The sequence below is a fragment of the Echinops telfairi genome, unplaced genomic scaffold, assembly GCF_000313985.2.
Source record: "Echinops telfairi isolate 266 unplaced genomic scaffold, ASM31398v2 ScPeMD7_4;HRSCAF=17, whole genome shotgun sequence".
Lineage (NCBI taxonomy): Eukaryota > Metazoa > Chordata > Mammalia > Afrosoricida > Tenrecidae > Echinops > Echinops telfairi.
This window is the reverse complement of record NW_022103900.1, coordinates 24,503,608-24,523,885: the sequence shown is the minus strand read 5'-3', so window position 1 is coordinate 24,523,885 and position 20,278 is coordinate 24,503,608. Positions and strand designations below refer to the sequence as shown.

Sequence of the window (20,278 nt, the reverse complement as noted above, 5' to 3'; positions counted from 1 at the left end):
AAAATAAGTGCTGAAAAAACTTGGCTTATACTCGAGTATATACAGTAAGACAATAACTTCCAGGATAAAAGGTGGCCTTAAAAGGTGGCTAATAGCATTGAAGTATCTCACCTCCTGCAGTCTAGGCACCCAGTTTTAGATCTAAATTAAAGTTAAAAGGGGAAATTTCTGTCCATATTACATTGGCAATGGTGGCTAAAAGAAAACATTTAACCCCCAAAGACATGAATACGTTTAAGGTATGTAAACCGTCCTTTAAACAAACTCCACAAATGGATAGATACTGTCCCAGAAGGGCAAGTACACTTCCTGTCTGTGCTCCTTACATTGCTGGCTTGCAGGGCATTGATCTGGGCCTGCAGCATGACCGGGGTGTCCGAAGGGATGCTGATGTTGGTCTTGTCTTTATTCCATGCTTCCTGATACAGCTTCTGTTAAGAGAAGGAAGATATTATTTTAGCATAGAGAATACCTATCTGAAACCTTAGGCCTGAGGGACTATTTAATTTGGAAAACATTTTTATATATGCAATACTATTTAATAGGTAGCACAATGCTAAATATTTTAGTGTTTAATACCCAGGGGGCTACCCTGAGTAGAAGTGGCTCAACAGGAACTAATAAGAGGCGTTAAATAGATATTTGTTTTCCCCGAGTTGGGACGGAGCAATATTTTTCATTTTAGTGTTTCAAAGTGCGTGTGCGTGTGCGCGTGTGCGTGTGCGTGCGTGTGTTAGGGGAAAGGCATGTTGAGACTCGTTAGATTTCAGCCTTTCACAGGCCTTCGCTAAGCTACTGGAGAGATTAAGAGTTGCTGCTGTCACTATAGCTTCTTCTGGGGAACAGGCGGCATCCTTGCTATGCTTGGAGGCACCACCTGAAAACAGACCCCAGCCAAAGGAAAGCTGGGTAGCAAGAGGGTCCTTACCCCACTCATTTGCAGAGAATTGGCTTTTGCCAGGACAACATCCGGGGTGTCAACAATGCAAGTAAATGTCAAGGCTTCTGGTCGCGTTCTGTAGAGTTTTTCATTCACAAGGTCCTGAGCGCCCTTCACTCTGGTCATTTCCACGGAGCCTTCTGGCATCCAGCCGATGCCGCGCAGCCACTCCAGGTCTGCTTTATACACATTCTACCAAGAAGTGGGACACAGCATTTGTTTGAAATGTTAGACACGCCATCTTTGCATTGGGAAATACAATATATGGGTTTGAGGGGCTGGCTGGTGGTTCCACAAATAAGGCCCGAGACTTTGACCTGGCTTGGGGGTGTTCAATTTTCTAACAGAAATTATTTGTAAAATCACCACTATTCCAACTACCCATCAATAATAATAAAATGATTATAATACTGAATTCCATGATAACTAGTTGATAGCTATAAAAATTACATCACTGAAAGTTAAGAAAGAACAAGTTGGCTGAATATCATTCTATTTGAACTCCTGAATTATTGATCCAAGGAAATCCTGGTTAGTGTTTTAAATCTAAGATAATGGTGGCTATTATGAGTATTATTTTAATCAGATGGGTGCTGCTTGTCTGAAGCTTTTTTTCCCTTTCTAGCAAGAATAAAATAGCCTATGAAAACAATCTGTCATCTAAGGCCGGAATAAAATACTTGCCCAAACCAGGGTTCTTTGTCTCTCTCTTGCTGTGCATGACATAACTCCTAAATACGGGCTAGACAAGAAGAATGGTGCCCCATGGTGTTACACAGTACACAACCTATGGACCTATCCACAGAGGCACGGCCGGGACAAATAACAAATCCGGTCCTTCCATTCCCCCCTTCCCAGAGTGCCAGGACTCAAATGGTTGCATACATCACTCTGTAGCTCGTAGGCCTTCTTGGCTTGGATAACGTCATTCTGATCAGGCAGGCACGTCCAGTTGTGCAGGTAGTTCCGATAATCTATGTCACTGACCAGAATCTGGCATTTCTTGGCCAGCAAGATGCCCAGCATGTCCACTGGGCTACTGTACTTGGTCTTCCACTTCTGGAAATCCTTCTTGTACTCCCTTTCACTCTGAATCTTCCCTGCATGGATGGCACACATAATCTTGGGGTCGTCTTCCACACTCTGCGCGCCGATGTGGTGGCCTCTCTGCTTCTCATAGGCTTCTTTGTATTTGTACTAAAATGCCAGAAATCGATGTTTAGAAATCGGCTGTAGGGTCACACACAGCTGACAATCACAGACAGCATGCACGTCCACACATACATGGACGAGAATTTCATATCGCAGACATTTTCGCATCTCAGCCATTTAAAAACACTTAGTGCTGACAAAGTCAAGGAGTTTGGGTCGAAAAAAGACTGTTTGGAAACTGATTATGGTGTCCATTGTATAATTGTACTGGATGTAATTGAAATATGGACTGATAGACGCATTCATTCCCAACTAATAAAAAGGAAAGAAAGAAAGCTGCAGACTAAAATAAACATTTGGTGCTTCCATAGAAGGAAATGCAGTGCAGTCGAGCAGCGTCACTGGCAGAAGCCCCTGGTGCAGTCACTCTAACCACAACGGAAAGGCTGAATTTTCATCTCCAAGATGAGACGTTCTCCCGTGACAGCCTCGGAAACGCACAGGGGCAGTGCCACTCTGTCGTATAGGGTCGCTATGAGTCAGCAGCGAAGTTTTCCCTTTTTTAAATGACAACAAAGAAAAATGGGTTGGGAAGGGGTGGAAAGTAGAGCTGAGGAATAAACGGGGAGCGCTTACAAAGGCGGGGCCCCAGTAATGGTGTGGGTTGTGGACCACTGTGAGGGCCACGGGGAGTCACTCGGAAGCTACTCACATCACTGGCGATGTCCCTGGAGGCCTTGGCACTTTTGATGGAAATAGCATCGGCTCTCAGGTCATAGTCTTTCATCTTTGATTCATCCCATCCCTTAGTGTAAAGTTTCTGGGAAGAGGATAACACACAACAGAGATGAAGGCATTTTAGAAAGCTAACGTAGCCAATTGCAAGGAGAGGATCGCTAAGGCAGAACAAAATGTTTCAGCTACTTCTAGAAAGATCTGGACAAGGAGGAGGAAATCACTTACGTTGCTGACATTGAGAGAATTGCTCTTGGCCAGCATGATTTCAGGAGTGTCTGGCATCACGTGGATGGAGGTTTTGTCGGTATCCCAGGCTTCTGTATATAAGTGCTGCAGGAGAGGGAAACCCCTTTATTAAAACCAACAATATGTACAGTCATTCTGAGTTAGTTAGTTTATTGTGCCAACCTGGCCGATAAACACATGTAGGGTTAATTGAAGGGTGGAAGGATAAATGGCTTGGTGAGTCTCGCATTTCGAGTTCTCAGGTCTCTTGCTTTGTGATGGTCGGACTAGGGTGGGTGCAGTTGCCTCAGCAGTTCCCTGCTTCAGCTTGCAAGGCTGACTTCCTGCAAGACATCCCCAAGGAGAAGCTGCATGGGCCTACCCCGATGCAGCCACGGGTGCTGGAGCACCCGTGTGGAGATCCCTGCCAGCGCTGAGATGCTTACACATTCACTGACTCGGCTTTCCTCCTGCAGTCGGCATCATCGCATCTGCTTTGTGAGATGGAGGAGGACTTGGTGGATTGTGTTCGACATATGGGTTAATTTTGGACTTACTGGGTTAGGATGTTTTCTTGATGCAACACTTAACGTGTATATAAAACTCTCTCTTATACATGAGTTTCTGTGGATTTGTTTCTCCAAAGATTTGATTCGAGGACTAATACATCCTCGAATCCAACTAAACCCATATACTTACATTTAATTGCAAAACTGCTCATTTCTAGGCTATTTGAAGGTGAGAGTAAAACAAGTCTATTTTAAAATCTGTATAGCGGTAGAGCCCTGGTGGTGTAGTGGTTACACATTGGACTGCCAACCACAAGGTGAGCAGTTCGAAACCACCAGCCAGTCCACAGGAGAAAGATGGGGATTTCTATTCCTGTAAAGAGCTGTAGCCTTGGAAACCCACAGGGGCAGCTCTATCCTGTCTTACAGGGTCATGGTGAGTCAGAACTGACTAAATGGCAGTGAGGTTGGTTTCGCTTTGATAGCAGTGTTGTAGCTAATCATCTCAGTGGTCCTTCTCACTCAGTGAATTTATAGCTTAAAAAGGCTTTCTAAAAAAGAAGCACGGTTACATAACTATAGTTTAGTAGATAACGCTAGACTTCACATTTAATCCCACATTCAAACCCAACTCCACTGTTTCAAGGCTACATGCTCTTGAGAAGAGCACTTCCTCTTCATATCCCTCATCTCTACCAGGGAGATATCCCTATCTTTCTTGTGGGGTAGTTTTGGAAGATTAGCAATCACAATGTAGAATAGATGTCTGTGTCACAGTGTTGGTGTTGCTAGGTCCCATAGAGTCAGTTTCAATGCATAGTAGGCACTCACCTATTCGATGTGCTTCCTATTGTTCTTATCGCTACTGTGTGGTATAATATAAAGTTAGCAGAAGAGTATATGCCAAACTCTATGGAGTTTGTTATCTCAGATCTGGTTCTTATTCTGCACTAAGCACTTGCAAGTGCTTGGAAGACTTCCTTGCAGGTGTGGCAAGAGTTCAGTTAAATTCAATGAAATGTTAGAACATGCATAATAAGGGCCTGCTCATTGAATAAAGAATTAGCCCATTATCAGTAAACAAATTGATAGAATGCTGGAGGGAACAGTGATCATTTTTCTTGGGTGAAGGAACCAAAAGCAGCCATAGAATCTCCTTTTCAAAAGCGGATTTCAGCAATCTAAGCGGGGGAGAGCATCCCAAGTGATTGCAATTGTTCACTACATCATATTGCCAGGAAACGCAGTTTCCTGGCATCAGAGTGAAATGAAAAATGGCTCTATATTCTTTACTGGGTGGACAGAGAGACCCAATGGCCCGAGTCTGCACTGCCTGGGAGAACGAACAGAAGAGGAGGTCACTACTGGGAAGTTTGTGCACCTTACCCACCCCGTGCTACATTTATGCATGTAGAGAAGCATAAAGGGGCAATTAGAATGCAAGCAGACGCTTTGTGGAAGGCTGGCATGAGAAGACGGCCCACTGACTCTCTTCTAGGAGGACCGTGCACACAGCATGAAGCTACGAATGGAAAGGTCGGCAGTTAAGAGCCCACCAGCCACTCTGGGAGAGAGATGAAGCCGTCTGTCTCAGGGAAGAGTTACAATCTCGGATGCCCGAAGGAGCATTTCCACTCTGTTCCATTGAGTCAGCAGGAAATGGAATCCCTTCAACAGCAATGGGATTCTGAGGAACCTTTAACATCCGGGGGACATGGAACTGGGCAATGGCAAGCAACTGGGGACTCACCTTGCTCATCGTCAGGGCATTGGCCTTTGCCAGGACAATTTCTGGAGTGTCTGTAATGCATGTGAACTTGAGCTGGTCTGCAGGCTGTCGGTACTTCCTGTCACTCAGGATTTCTCCAGCTCGCTTCACCTTCTCAACCTCGACAGAGCCAATGGGAACCCATCCGATGCCTCTCAGCCACTCAAGATCAGCCTTATAAATAGCCTGAAAATGAGATGATGTCAAAGGCTTTCAGAAATGACCTAGACAACCTGGTACCTGATTTTGATGGAACATCTACAGATGAGTGAATTCTGAACCTCATTTGTGTAAATTTTGGGGTCAGCCCATAGGGTTGCTTTAGTTTAGCTTAGCACAGATCAATAAATTCCCTCTATTAATATACGATTCCAGTAAGATCTCATCATGTTAGGGCAATCACAGCCCGCCTCCTGAAACCAAGTGTCTATTCTTGGGGTTGGTTGATCACCCCGTGCTGTGCGGGATTAACATTTGGGTTGGACTCATTTGGTTCCAATCTCTTTGGGCAGTGCCTTTCACAGCTTGTCATGTGACAAACGAAAAGATGAGCATGCCTTCCTGACCACAAGTTGAATTAGTGTGTTCCCCTCTGCCCTTGGGAAATCTTTTCAAAATAGATTGTGGGCAGAGCTACAGAAATGCAATATTTTAAATAAAAATAGCCCTGTATCTAATTATAATAACAAAAGCATTTTTGCAAGTCTAGCTTACATGTATCGATAAACCTACAAGGCTGAAACACTATGCCAATTGACTTTTTGAACTTTCTAAAGCACTAAGCTTAGAGCTGCCATTATAACCCAATTATAACGACATTTCAAATCACGCAGTTTCACCTACACACACTGCAAGAATCCAGGGTTGTTTCCAGTGCTGGCTGTGCTTTTATCATCACTGATTCTTGTCAAATTTTCTGGTGCCTTAGCTCCAGATAATTGGGGCGGGTAATAACTGTGAATGTACATTCATAACATTTTTGAGAATAAAGTAGTAATTAAAGTAAAAGGAAAAAAATTTAATAGCTTGTGCTCAATTACTAATAACGTAACAAATGATGTTGTCTTTCAATGTAGAAAGATTTTGCAATAAGGTTTGGTTGTCAGTATTCATACAATTTATAAAATGTTATACCTAAGTCATTTACAGTTATATTTATCACATATCGTTCTATGATTAAAATTTGTAATGAAAATGACATAGGATGCTGGAATGGGAGGAGGTCCATGGAGGTAGATGGGGTGACGCCAACCCTAGTTGACCCCACTGCTTCTAGCTTAAAGCATACAAACTCAGCTTATTGCTCCTATTCATCTTATTCTTCTTCCAAGGCACAAAAAGACTGGAGACCTTATTTTACACCATCAGACAGACACATGGCTGAAGAACAATCAACCCACTCACATCACTCTGGAGGTCATAGGCCTTCCGAGCGTGGATGACATCATTCTGGTCAGGCAGGCAGGTCCACTCATGGATGGGATGCTTGTAGTCGATGTCGCTAACAAGAATCTGGCACTTCTTGGCCAGCACCACCCCCAGCATGTCCACTGGGCTGGAGTACTTGGTCTTCCACTTCTCAAAGTCCTTCTTGTACTCCCGGTCACTCTGGATCTTGGCTGCATGCATGGACCACATAATCTTGGGGTCGTCCTGGATGTTCCGGGCCCCAATGTGGTGGCCGAGCTGCTTGCGATAGCCTTCCTTGTACTTGTACTGAAAATATGAAGTGGGTGTAAGTCTGATGATTAAGACACCTTATGTAGAGAACACTTCATAGTTTCACACATTGTTTCTTTTTGTTTCTCCACCATTCTTGTGAGGGAAGGTAATTTTATGAACCACACTTTATGAAATAGGAAGCTGAAGTTAAGTGATTTGTTCAAGGTCACATCACAAGTTGGTAGCTGGGCTGAGACTGAATACAGAGCTACTGGCTCCTAATATTTTTTCTCTTAGTATTAAGCAATATTTCCTGGTTTATATTTGCTTGCTTAAGTAAATATAAAACAAACACCCTGAGTATTTATGAATTTAAAAGACATGGCCTTTTCTTTGCTAAACAATGTTTTGATAATAAGAGTATTTTAAAACTGCATCCTTTGTTATTAGAATGTATTGTGAATTCCCAGGCTGAGTTAAATATGATCTAAATATGTATTTATATCAATGACCATTTAGTTTAGGGCCACTCCGTTATTAACTTTTCAATGCCCTTGAACTTTCAGTATGAGTTATCTATTGGGCTGAAGACTTTGTCTACTTGAAAATTTTAAGAATTTTTGGCATATTTCATGACATCATTGTTATAAGAATAAACCAAGAAAAAAATTGGTTTTCACATCAAATGATAAGACTACTAGGAGGCCAGGGACGAGGGAGGGGTGGGGCTGAGAGACCGGAGGAACAGGAAATTAGGGAGGGCCGAAGGAAGGATGGAAGCAGGTAGCGGGGACAGGTCCATATTTCTGAGGAGTTTAATGGATATTATTACTTGGATTTCAATTGTTAAGATGGACTGTCCAACCATATAGAACATGCTTCCTCAGAAACCTAAATAAATAAATGAAATGAAAGTGAAGGCTCACAGCCATAAAAAGAATCCTTCCGTCAGATTCCTTCCACGTCAGATCTAAATATTGGTCTGAGTGGCTGAAAAAAAAAAAAGGTAAAAGTAAAACTGAAGTGGCCTTGGAGTTCTCAGGGACAACTTCATCTCAAACATATTTTTAAAAATAATTTTAAAATTTAGTGTTTTGTACTATTATTTCATCTGCAACTTTGTATACATGGGAATGATGAAAGGAAATGGAAATGGATAGAAATGACTAAAGTTCTGGCAAGAAAAACTCTAGAACATGCCATTTGTCAACACCTTTGAAACGCCCCGCACAAAACCATCCACTTACGTCACTGGCGATCTCTCTGGAAGCCTTGGCTGCTTGGATTGGGATGGCGTCCAAACGCAAGTCACACCCTTCCTTCTTGGACTCCTCCAGGGCCAGTTTATAGAGTCTCTGGAGGAAAGAGAGTCGCAATCATTACTCCTTTCATAAAAGAAGAAAATCGCTACTCTTAAACTTTCTCCATCCGACATTGCAGGAATGATCCACCCGGTCAAATGTGAGAGTGGGTTTGTTGATCGCGTTCGCTCATAGGTGCTCATGGTAATCCAGGCACACGGCCTCAACTTTGGAATCTGCTCAGCTGATCGATTTGAGACATGGAAGGAATTCAGTATTTGGTTGTCAACATTTTATTTTGTCAGAAAAGAACACGTAGCAAACAAAGGCTCTCTCTCACCATCATACTGTAAAAGAAGGGCCATCTTACTACTAAAGAAGGAGAAAGACTCTTTCAAAGAGTCTTTAAAGAGGAACTCCGGTTTTATTCAAAACTCACTGTACTGCCCTTATTTCTTCCTCCTTTCGTTGTAGACTTGGCTTTAGAAGTCATTTTTCTAAGGAAAATGTGGGTCCTGATAAAGATGCCTAAAAAATTCTTTCAAATAAATGGTAACCAGAGCATCTTAAAGCATCAGGATACCACAGGGCCCAATGCCACAGTGAGTTTCAGCTCAGGGCCTGGTTCATGACCAGGAAATGATGGAGGGAGGAGGGGTGGGAGGAGGGGGCAGAGGGGGCGGAGTAGAGACACAGAACCATATTTATGAGGCGTTTAATGGATGCTATTATTTGGATTTTAATTTTAATAACCACCATCTTAATGGTTGTTATTAATGGTTAAAGTTGTTGCATCAAGGAAATAGACGCAATACCCACATCAAGAGAGACTTCCAGAGTATCAGGTTGATCACATTTCTCCTTACACATTCCAGTCTCGGAGCTCTCGACTATAGAGACCGGCAGACTTCTGGACCTGCCCCATAGTCTAAAGGGCAATTGTCGGGGCTGCGCGCTCTCTCTGACAGTGTTAGTTTGGAGCATGTGCGATGCATGCCTTCATACATTTCACTTCAAAAACAGTTACTGACAGTAGTTCATTTTGGCCTTTCTGTTCTTTGCAAAATGAATTTACTCACCTCACTGTAGTTGATTCGGTTGAGTTTGGCTAGCATGATTTCTGGTGTATCAGGCATGACATGAATTGATTTCTTGTCATTGTCCCAGGCTTCAGTGTATAAGCGCTAAAAAAAGAGCAGAGGGTATATAAGCGCTAAGAAAAGAGCAGAGGAAGATTGTTGTGTTGTTTGCAGATATTTTACTTCTGTGGTTTAAACGTCAGTCACTTCTCTTTGTCGACATAAAACGATCTAAGATGCATTACTACTCCCAGGAGTTAATATTTAGCACACTATTTCACTACTGTTTCTATTAAAAAAGTTAGCAGGTTTGAAAAGCATACCTGGGTTGCAGTGTGTGATATCTAGCTAGGAAAGTATTGTGAAATAATTGAATAACTACAGCACATAGTAATCTCACCACCAGTTTACTGTTTGGAAAGATCACTAAGTCACTGTGCTATTATAAATATTATTACGTAATGGCAGTATTATAAAAACGCATTTTAAAATGTATGGCAAATTTTATAGCAAGCTTTAAACTGTAGTACCATTTTCTTCCTGGATGGATGCCTGAATCTCCTGACGAGGACAGAGGACTCACCTTATTCATGGTGATAGCATTGTTCTTGGCCAGCACCTGCTCTGGAGAGTCCGTTATACTTGTGAACTTGAGTTTGTCTGGTCGTTGACGGTAGATATTATCACTCAGTATCTCTGTGGCCCTCTTGGCTTTCACAACTTCCAAGGAACCAATAGGAACCCAGCCAATGCCCTTCATCCATTCCAGGTCTGCCTTATACAAATTCTGCAAGTCAACAGAGAAGATCCCATTTGTTCATCAGTTCCACAAACATGGTCACAGAGGGGACCATTTCAGATGAACACAATGTCTTGGAGAACAGGTGACGTTAGGAGCATAAAGTTAATCATGCAATACTTCATAAACATGATGGAACACTGAGCAGCTCTTGGTACAGAAGGTTGTACTAAGAATGAAAACTTTTTTAAAAAGTACAAGTCCTTAAGGATATGACACACTGGTGACACAGGGGCAGCGTTTCTCAACCTTAGAAAGCAGTTCCGAGCAGGACCACACACGTAGACCCCTACTCTGGGCGCCACATAAGCTCCAGCGGGGGTCCTCAAAATCCCAGCGTATCAAGTGTATGAAAGAAAGGCAGCAGTGTAAACATAATGTATCCCTCCTTTCATGTACTTCCAGTAACGGCAAAGGTAGTCATGGTCAAGACGACGCTGGCTCACTGCGACCCCATCTGTCAGAGTAGAATTGTGCTCCATAGGATTTTCAGGCCAAACTCAAGACCATTGAGTTGACTCCAACTCCTAACGACCTCCTAGGACGGGGCGAACTGCCTGCTGTGAGTTTCTGAGACTGTGACTCTCTACGGGAGTAGAACTTACTCCCAGTTTCTCACTAAAACATGCTCACTGTGATCAAACCCACCACGCTGCCCCACAGGAGAAAGACCTGGTGGTCTACTGTGATCAAGATCACAACCTAGAAAACCTCATGCTAGAAGTTGAAAATAGACCTGACAGCACCTAACAACAACAACAACAAGACTTCCCTCCACTGCCAACACTCATTTTCTGCCCCTTTAACAAAAAGCTATGGAGTACATTTTTTTTTGAGTACTTTTTAAAAGACAATGTTTCCTGTAACTCAGAGAACAGATACCTGAAGTTTAGGAAGATTTATTAAAAACCACAACAAAAACCGCAACAAAACTCAACTGTGCTCCAGTGTTTTTAATATCTGGCTTGTTGGAAGTAGATTGCCAGATCCCTTGTCTGTGGAACTCTGGGTAAAGTTGAACCACCACATTTTGGTAATGTTAAAAATTTTCACCACCCAGGGACTACAGGAAGATATATACTTGTGTATCAGATAATCGGTACTTTTTATCCCTCTTTACCTATAATTTCTGGGGGAAGAAAGCAAATAGAAAAAGACTGCTGTGTTTCCAATGGGAAATAATTTTCAACTATTCAATTACAGATTACTTAAAAATAATACAAATAAAGACATGGCACTAGTTTCAACATGGTCATGTCTCCTCTCTGTGCGTAACATGCAAAAGCAGCCCCATGGACACTCACGTCACTCTGGAGATCATAGGCTTTCCGCGCCTGAATGACGTCATTCTGGTCGGGCAGGCAGGTCCACTCATGCAGGGGATGCTTGTAGTCCACGTCGCTGACCAAGGTTTGACATTTTTTGGCTAACACGATACCGAGCATGTCCACTGGGCTGCTGTACCTTGTCTTATATTTCTCAAATTCCTTCTTATACTCACGGTCACTCTGCACTTTGGCAATGTGGAGGGACCACATTATCTTGGGGTCATCATGCACGGCCCGGGCGCCAATGTGGTGGCCCAGTTGCTTACGATAAGCTTCTTTGTATTTGTACTGGAAAAAATAATTCAGTAAGTGGGGAGGGAGGACCATGGAATGTTCCTCGCTAGTCTTTCCTTGGTGAAATCTTTCTACAAAATATTTAAGACAAAAAGGGTGTTTCATAAAACTTGCTGTTGTCATGCAATCCACTGATACACACTTACTACTAAAAAGAGAAGTGTTTTGCTAATATGCACATTACCACATGGTACCTCCCAAAAGATGCTTTTATATTATGCTAGAGAATTACATATTAACAAAAAGTGGTTAAAAAGTGCATCTGGATAGAGTGAACTCAATGTCTGTGGTAAACCACGAGAATGTCTCAAGAATCCATCCTCTGTGCGAACCCAGCTGACAACACCCCCGAGGGATAAGTGTACCCAGTTAATGCCTTTTCTTTTCCACGGGCATTCTGAGAAATAATCTCACCTCTGCAATTATCTGAGAAACGTACTTGTAAAACAGGCAAATTTGGGGAGGGAGGGGAAAAATGAGGACCTAATGTCGGGGGTTTAAATGGAGAGAAAATGTTTTGAGAAACGATGTACAAATGCGCTTTACACAATTGATGTGTGTATGGATTGGGATAACAGTTGTATGAGCCCCTAATAAAATGTTAAAAAAAAAAAAAAAAGAATCAGAAACAAACAAAAAAAAAAAACAGGCAAATTTGCCACTCTCAGATTAATGTTTACATTGTCTAGGAATTGGATGTCTTTGTTTTTAAGGCAAGGACGTATTACTTTTGTGGGCCCCATAGCAAGGAGCCTTTTAGCCTTTGTCTATTATATGTCCTTCTTCCAATGATGGAGGAGCATTTCAGAAGGCTTGTTTCATTACTTTCCTGGACTGTATGCTTTGAGTGTTATCATGAGACAAGCTCACGAGGCTTCATCAGGGCCCCACATGTGTTCATATGACTTTAATCAAGGTGCTCCCTCTTGGCGAGTAAAGACCAAAAGGCGAGCGTCAAGGGAACAGCAGTCCTTCCTAGGCTTCAGCCTATGATGCAGTGATTTGAGGCAAGGCATCTACACACTGACCCAGAGTCTCGGTTTCTTTGCTTATGCAATGAAGGGAGATACAATGGTAATGATTAAAGTCAGATCCACCTATATTCTAGTAATGTGATTTTTATGCAGAGGACTGGCCTGATGGTAACAAGTATTTAGGATTTGATTAGCTCTTACATCACTGGCAATATCCCGGGAGGCCTTCGCAGCCACAATTGGAATGGCGTCACTTCTCAAATCATAACCTTCTTTCTTGGCTTCTTCCATGGCTTGGCGATAGAGGCTCTGAGAAAAGAAACAGTGGCTCTTAGACCTAGCACTCGATACACTCATTCTACAAATGCATTTTTGGTCAAAGGAAAACTATTTGGATTGCAGAACTACTTTAGTATATTCAGTCTTAAATTAAAAAAAAGTGTATCGCATTCTATTTATTTAAACTTTTTATTTAAATCAAAATGTCAAATTCAGCAGGTCTTAACACCATAATTCTCTCAGCACAATTCCTTGTAGATTTAACACATGAAATAAATAACTCTCAAATCATCCTGCTAGTATTGTATTCTCTTCATTTATTGATTTTGTAAACTGCTGGAAATTGCTGGAGGATGTAGGGGTGATATAGAAAATACCAAAAAATTACGACATATTTATGTGTGGGAGCACAATAACTCAATATACCATTTTGTGTGTGTGTGTGTGTGTGTGTGTGTGTGTGTGTGTCCTGAGGAAAACCTCACCATGGTTCAGTTTCTGTGGTCAGAACCAAAGCACAGCAAAACTGGAGCAAGGGTCCTATCAGAGCAGAGTTTGAGAACTGCTGCGTTGAACAAATCATTGATGCCAGGGGTTTGCAGCCCTGTGAGCTCTTGAAAATTTTGACCAACTCTGCATTCTCGACAATGTAGATTTAAAAATAACTATCATTACTATTCATCTCGAGATTCAATATATTTAACAAAATAAACATACACCTTGAGAAATATTTATAAAATTGTATTTATTGTTATTGAGGATGTACACACAAGTCACTTACCAATTCAGCAGTTTCCACCTGTACTATTTAGTGACTTTGATTACGTTCTTCAAGCTGTGTCACCATTCTCAGCCTACTTTTTCTTTGAGAGTGAGTACCTATATTAACAAAATTCACTGCCCTAGAAAGGTCCTATGTAATCTTGCAAGTTGCTGCTGCCAAGTCAATCCCAGATAGATAGCTCTTAAAATAATAACACTCAAGGTGTGTGTGTGTGTGTGTATTATATATATATATATATGTATATATATATATATAATTACTATTTAAGCTAAATCCTGGTTTTAAGACAACTTCATGAACTTTGTTTGTTTAAGGTTTAAAGATGATCACAGGGCAACAGGTTCAGGAGTTGATCCAAGCTTCATGATTCTGGGAAGTCTTGAGTCCATGAGATTTTAAAATTCTGTTCCACATTTCCTTCCCTTTTAATCAACATTCTCCCATGGATTCTTTTATCAAAATGTTCATTAATGGTAGCTGGGCAGTTTTAAAGATAAAAAAGTAAAAATTACTGGATCTTTTAATGAGACTTTTGTAATGTATAGGAATTCATTACTTTCATTTTGCCTTCATTAAAAAAGGTTTGGTGGACACTGATGACTTTAACTATGTCTGGCAGAGGTTTACTTGTTTGTTTAATGCTCCAGACATGCTGCTGGGGTAGATGGACCTTCCTTCCTTTTCATTTTTAATAAAATGTTTATGTACTATTTATTCAAATATTTTCATATCTTTTTATAATTTAAAGTGTTTATTTTAAAACTTACATGCCCAGAGATGAGTTACAAAAATAGTATGATGAGCACCTAGTCACCCTTCAGTTCAGATCACTAATTATTAACATTCCTTCCATCATTGCCGTACTGTCTGATCTGTTGCTTCGTGTGTGTGTACATGTGCATTCTGCTTCTTCTTACTGATGTTATTGTTTCCAGTTGTTGAACCAACTAAGAGTAAATTGTAGGCATCACTTTCACCCTCAAATATTTCAGCATGTATCGCCTAGGAAGAGGGGTAGCTTTGCAACCATACTAAATGTATTAAGCTCAGGAAAATAGTATTAATACAATGCTATTATCTAATAGAAGGGCTTTTGGTGCCACATTTGTTAAATTCGCATTGGACTGCTAACTGAAAGGTTGGTGGTTCTAAATCACCCTGTGCTTCTGGAGGGATTTACAAGCTCAGAACATCTATGGAGCAATTCTACTCTGCCTTATAGGTTGGCTATAAGTCAAAATTGACTAGAATTATATATAGATATATATTCTATTATAGAGTGACTATTCAAAGCTTTTCCTTTGCTCTGTCTTCCTTTTTGAAGTAAAGGAAGAGTGATTTTCAGGGAAGAAATGGCCCGTAACTTGAACCGCATGGGAATTCTCAGGGAGAATTTTTAGAAAAGAGCACATAAACAAGTTGAAGCTATGTAAATCTGTTCAAAAGAATCCATTCTGGAAGAATACCCTTTGGAAAATCTTGTAACCTCAAGGGACTTCATCTTTACACTCCCGAACAGGTAAACAACAACTAAACCAAACTTACAGACAAGGAGTCAATTCCAACCCATAGTAACATGCCCCCGTGGCTTTCCAACACTCTAGATCATTATGGGATAGAAAGCTTCATCATTCTTCCATGGAGAGACTGCTGGTTTCAAACTGCGGATCTTGGGATTAGCAGCCCAATGCATAGCCCACTATGCCACCTGGGAGCCCTGCAATCAGTTTGTGATTGAATCACTTCATCTTTAACTTCAAATTTCTCTTCCTCTGTAAAAAAATTATTGAAGTGGTGCAAGCAGGCACAGTACCAGAGAATGGTTGTGGGAGAGAATTTAGAAGCCACTTACGGCTTTTGGGAGGAAATGATGGCTTTAAATTTTATTTCTAATTTATGCTGTTCAGCATACTCTCTACTGTTGAGGCTATGTAGAGAAATCTTAAATGTAAGGAAATTCTTTAGAAGTGTGCCAAAAGTACTTAAAATAAATTGTTTCACCTTTATGCCCTATTCACAATTTAGACTAAATAAAGACTGTTGGAAGAGGATCTAGGTTTTAATATGTGACAGAGATGCTTACTTTTGAACTATCTTATGGGATCTTAGTATGCGCTTAACATATGGATCACTACAATGCGACAGTACGGAATGAAAAAACCACCGGTAATGGGCTAAGAAGAGATTCAAACAGAGCATTCTGAAATCAAGTTTTCAGAAGATAGCTCCTAGGCCATTTTAAAAGAAAGTAAATCCAACCAAAATGGTTAGAATTAAACAAGTAAATAAAAAGTCCATTTTCTTCTCTGATCCTTCTGACCAAATGTAACAATATTTCATAATCTGACCTAATTTAACAAAAGAGAGTGGCTTAAAAGCTTTATCACAGTCTGCCGCAGAAAGGAGCGCAGTGCACCTGGGTGGGATGGGCCTCCCGGGAGAAGCTAATCCCACAGAGAAGCTCTGTGACCAAGAGCTTCCCCTATGGCGCCTTCAAAAATGCATGGAGCCGAGGCCAATCGAATATTTGTGATCAGGCTTGTCCCTGGGTCTGTTTTATAATCCTGGAGAAAGGGAAATTATACCCTTTTCATTCCACTTGTCATGGTTATTGATATTACCAAGCTTCCCCTGTAGGCCAACTTCATTACAGCAAGCCTAACTAATATGGAGAAAAGGACAGAGATGGTAAGGCATGAAAATGAATACTTAAATTTTCTGTCTCAACGTGAAGGAAAACCAGTCCTTATGATCCCCCCATGTTTTCCTTTTTAAATGAAGACACGCACCCGTGTAAGAGAACAATCGCCTTCTGCAGCAAACCAGATACACACTTAACTTTGGGGCAAATGGGCAAACAAGTGTTTCTGCAGGGGGATCGCAAAGCTGCAAAGATGATGCACTGACCGAGGCTGCCTGCAGTGCATGAAGGAACCACATTTATTGACCTCCGGAAATTATGAACTGAAGAATTCTCATTTGATTTCTTGCACATAAATCTCATTTTGTTGAACATCCTACATAAATATAACTTCCTGATGATGAGTGGAAAGGGTCGAAAGAAAGTTTACTACGCAACTACTTAGTGCGAGGTTTTGTGTGTTGTTTATGCTCCATTTGTCATCACAGAAACTTCAAGATGGGCGTGGAGCCTGTGGAACACATTTTGAATGAAAATGCTGATTTGATAGTTAGTGAAATCTAGTTTAGAAATGAAAATGGCAATACATGTGACCTTTGAACACCTGACTCCCCGCACAGTCAAAAATCCACCTAGAGCTGTTGACTTCCCTAAAACTTCATTATGAACAACCTACTGTGGGGTGATAGCATGAACAGTTGATGAGCACATATTTTGTACACTATGTGTATCATATATTATTCCCACATAAAAGCTGCACTTTTCACAGGCATTAAGAAAAGTATTTCAAAAAGGGAAGATTTGCGCCTGTGCAGTGACAGCTTCATACACTTCTTTCTTCTTGTTCTCACAGCAAGCCTTGTGCTGGATTCATTTATCTTGAAATGTCCAGCAACTGCAGGCCTAGACCTCAATGGTCCTTGTTGAGCAAGTCCACTGTGTCTTGCAATACGATGACGTTTCTCTGCTTCTTACAAGCACTTCAGATGGGTCCCCTGGTGTTATTCAAAGTTTACAGAATGGTAGTTAATACGATGAAAAACGAGCAAGAACCAGGAGAAATCACATGAAAGTGGACATATGTAGTCCAAACTTATGCTTCAAAAGTCAAATGTCTATCTCAGTCATCCATGGTTGGTTGTATGTTTTTTCCCTGTCCACCTTAAAATAGGATGTTTTTGTTTTAAACTATTGACATCTTTGTATTTTTAATACACAGTATTATGTATAACCAAGACAGATAATGGGCACTAAAACCCCAACTAGGTTATTGGTGCACATTAGGATTAAACTTTAGCTTCAGTATTATTACTACATTGGCAAAATTCAAGAAAAAAAACCCCAAATGGTCTTACCTCGCTATAATTTATTTTGTTTTGTCTGGCCAACATAATTTCTGGTGTATCAGGCATGATGTGGATTTGGGTCTTGTCTTTGTCCCAGGCTTCTGTGTATAAGCGCTGTTAAAAAAAAATTAAGGTTAAGATATTAGAAAAATGAAGTTTATTTTAAGTAGGAATGCACAGGAAAAAAACGATTCCACAGTTAAAAGCCAGCCTCCTCACTCTCTGTCCTCTGTGCATAAGTGTATTAGTCCGGGTACTTTGGAGAAACAAATCCACATCAACTCATGTATAAGAGAGAGTTTTATGTAAAGGTTAAGTGCGCATCAAGAAAATATCCCAACCCAGTGCTGCCAAAGCCCACAAGTCCAACATTAACCCATATGTCCGACACCAGCCCACAAAGTCCTCTCCATCTCACAAAACAGAGGCAACAATGCCGACTGCAGGAAGAAAGCAGTCAGTGAACATGTAAGCATCTCAGTGCTAGCAGGGGTCTCCACCTGGCTGCTCCAGCACCCAGGGCTGCATCGGGGTAGGTCCATGTGGCTTCTCATTGGGGATGTCTTGCAGGAAGTCAGTCTTGCAAGCTGGAGCAGGGAACTGCTAAGGCAGCTGCACCCTGGTGCGACCACAAAGCAAGAGACCAGAGAACTAAAAAGGCGAGGCTCACCACCCATTTATCCCTCCGCCTTTCAATTAGCCCCACATGTGTTTATCGGCCAGGTTGGCACAATAAACTAACTCAATCCACCCATTGCCAACCTGGCACCTGTATATAATTCTTTAGCTTTACAATTGCAATTAAGTAACACCTACACCTTAACCCTATAATCCTGTGAATTTTTTCCCCCACGTATGAAAGTTTGTAAGCCAACCACTTCATGCCTTTATCTACCCCAATTTTGGGTATCCAATTTATATACTGCCCACTTAAATCAACCCAGTCCTCAGAGAAGACAATCAGATTTTTCAGCGCGAAGAGTCTTCATTCCAGTTGGAATCTTGTGAAGTCTGCATCCATAAGCAAAGTCAAATCCGACAGGCCATCCATAAAGTCAGCAACAATATGCACCAGTTCACAGGCTCAAAAATCCCCATCTGGTCAGGTTCTGGTCAACTCAATGTGGGCTGCCTCACTCAGCCCCCACAGGGTGCCCATTGGTCACCTTGCCGTTAGACCATGGGCTCTCACCGATACTCAACAAGCCTAGCCCCCTCGTGCTAGGTCATGAACCTTAGACCAGTCAACCCGCTCTCGTCTTCTCCTTTTATTCCCCCTATAAACCAAGTCCGCAGGTGTCATTGACCAAACTCAACCTGTCTCTTTATTGCTGCATTTCCCCCACTTCCACTCAACAAGTAGATCCAGGTGGTCACCTAGCAAACATTTCAGCCTGCTCACAGGCTCCCTTTAACATTCAGTCCTAGAGGGGAGTTTTCTTCATGGTTCCAAATTTTTTCCAGCTTCTGACAAAGACTACTGGTTCCTGAGTACTCCATAGCACTGGGTGGGGCATATCTTTCTTAGTTTTTTTATAGGAATGGCCTAAACCCATCTAAAGATCAAATTTTAATGGCTGAAGCAAGTGGACTTACAAACTTTCTATTTTCCTACTTCCCAGAAACAACCCAGTAAACAGTGTGGCTTTATCTGACCTCGGGCTAGACAAAAAAGAAAAAGTACCATGAGGGAGAGGTAAAACAAACATCTACTCTCCATCTAATGATTTATTTCTCCAGTACCCCACTCCCAAGGTACCATAATGTGTTAGTCTGGGTACTTTGGAGAAACAAATCCACATCAACTCGTGTATGAGAGAGTTTTATGTAAAGGTTAAGTGCGCATCAAGAAAATATCTCAACCCACAAGTCCAACATTAACCCACAAGTCCAACATTAACCCACATGTCCAACAGCAGTACACAAAGTCCTCCTCCATCTCACAAAACAGAGACAGCAATGGCGACTGCAGGAGGAAAGCCGAGTCAGTGAACGTGTAAGCATCTCAGCACTGGCAGGGGTCTCCACCTGGCTGCTCCAGCACCCAGGGCTGCATCAGGGTAGGTCCATGTGCCTTCTTCTTGGGGATGTCTTGCAGGAAGTCAGCCTTGCAAGCTGGAGCAGGGAGCTGCTAAGACAGCTGCACCCTGGTGCAACCAAAAAGCAAGAGACCCGAGAACTAGAAAGGTGAGACTCACCAAGCCATTTATCCCTCCGCCTTTCAATTAGCCCCACATGTGTTTATCGGCCAGGTTGGCACAATAAACTTACTAACTCAATAAGTATCATTTTTTTTTGTGGCTAAACATTGTCACTATTAAAGAAAATAAAATATGAAAAGAAAAACGTATGTGCATACTTGAGTTAGTTAATTGTGCCAGCCTGGCCGATAAACACATGGGGGGCTAATTGAAAGGCGGAGGGATAAATGGGTGGTGAGCCTCGCCTTTCTAGTTCTC

General features: G+C 41.6%; 1 protein-coding gene across 1 annotated transcript in view; it reads right to left on the bottom strand.

Moving 5' to 3' along the window:
* The window catches only part of NEB (nebulin), a 247,820-nt gene that overhangs the window by 103,468 nt on the left and 124,074 nt on the right, over nucleotides 1–20,278 (bottom strand). Inside the window, exons 63-73 of the mRNA XM_004703932.2 lie at nucleotides 11,478–11,789; nucleotides 9,958–10,161; nucleotides 9,375–9,479; nucleotides 8,242–8,349; nucleotides 6,737–7,048; nucleotides 5,315–5,518; nucleotides 3,056–3,160; nucleotides 2,805–2,912; nucleotides 1,826–2,137; nucleotides 929–1,132; nucleotides 327–431 (exon numbers count right to left, since the gene is read on the bottom strand). Coding sequence (XP_004703989.1) covers nucleotides 327–431; nucleotides 929–1,132; nucleotides 1,826–2,137; nucleotides 2,805–2,912; nucleotides 3,056–3,160; nucleotides 5,315–5,518; nucleotides 6,737–7,048; nucleotides 8,242–8,349; nucleotides 9,375–9,479; nucleotides 9,958–10,161; nucleotides 11,478–11,789 — 2,079 coding nt within the window. The remainder of the gene's footprint in view (nucleotides 1–326; nucleotides 432–928; nucleotides 1,133–1,825; nucleotides 2,138–2,804; nucleotides 2,913–3,055; nucleotides 3,161–5,314; nucleotides 5,519–6,736; nucleotides 7,049–8,241; nucleotides 8,350–9,374; nucleotides 9,480–9,957; nucleotides 10,162–11,477; nucleotides 11,790–20,278) is intronic.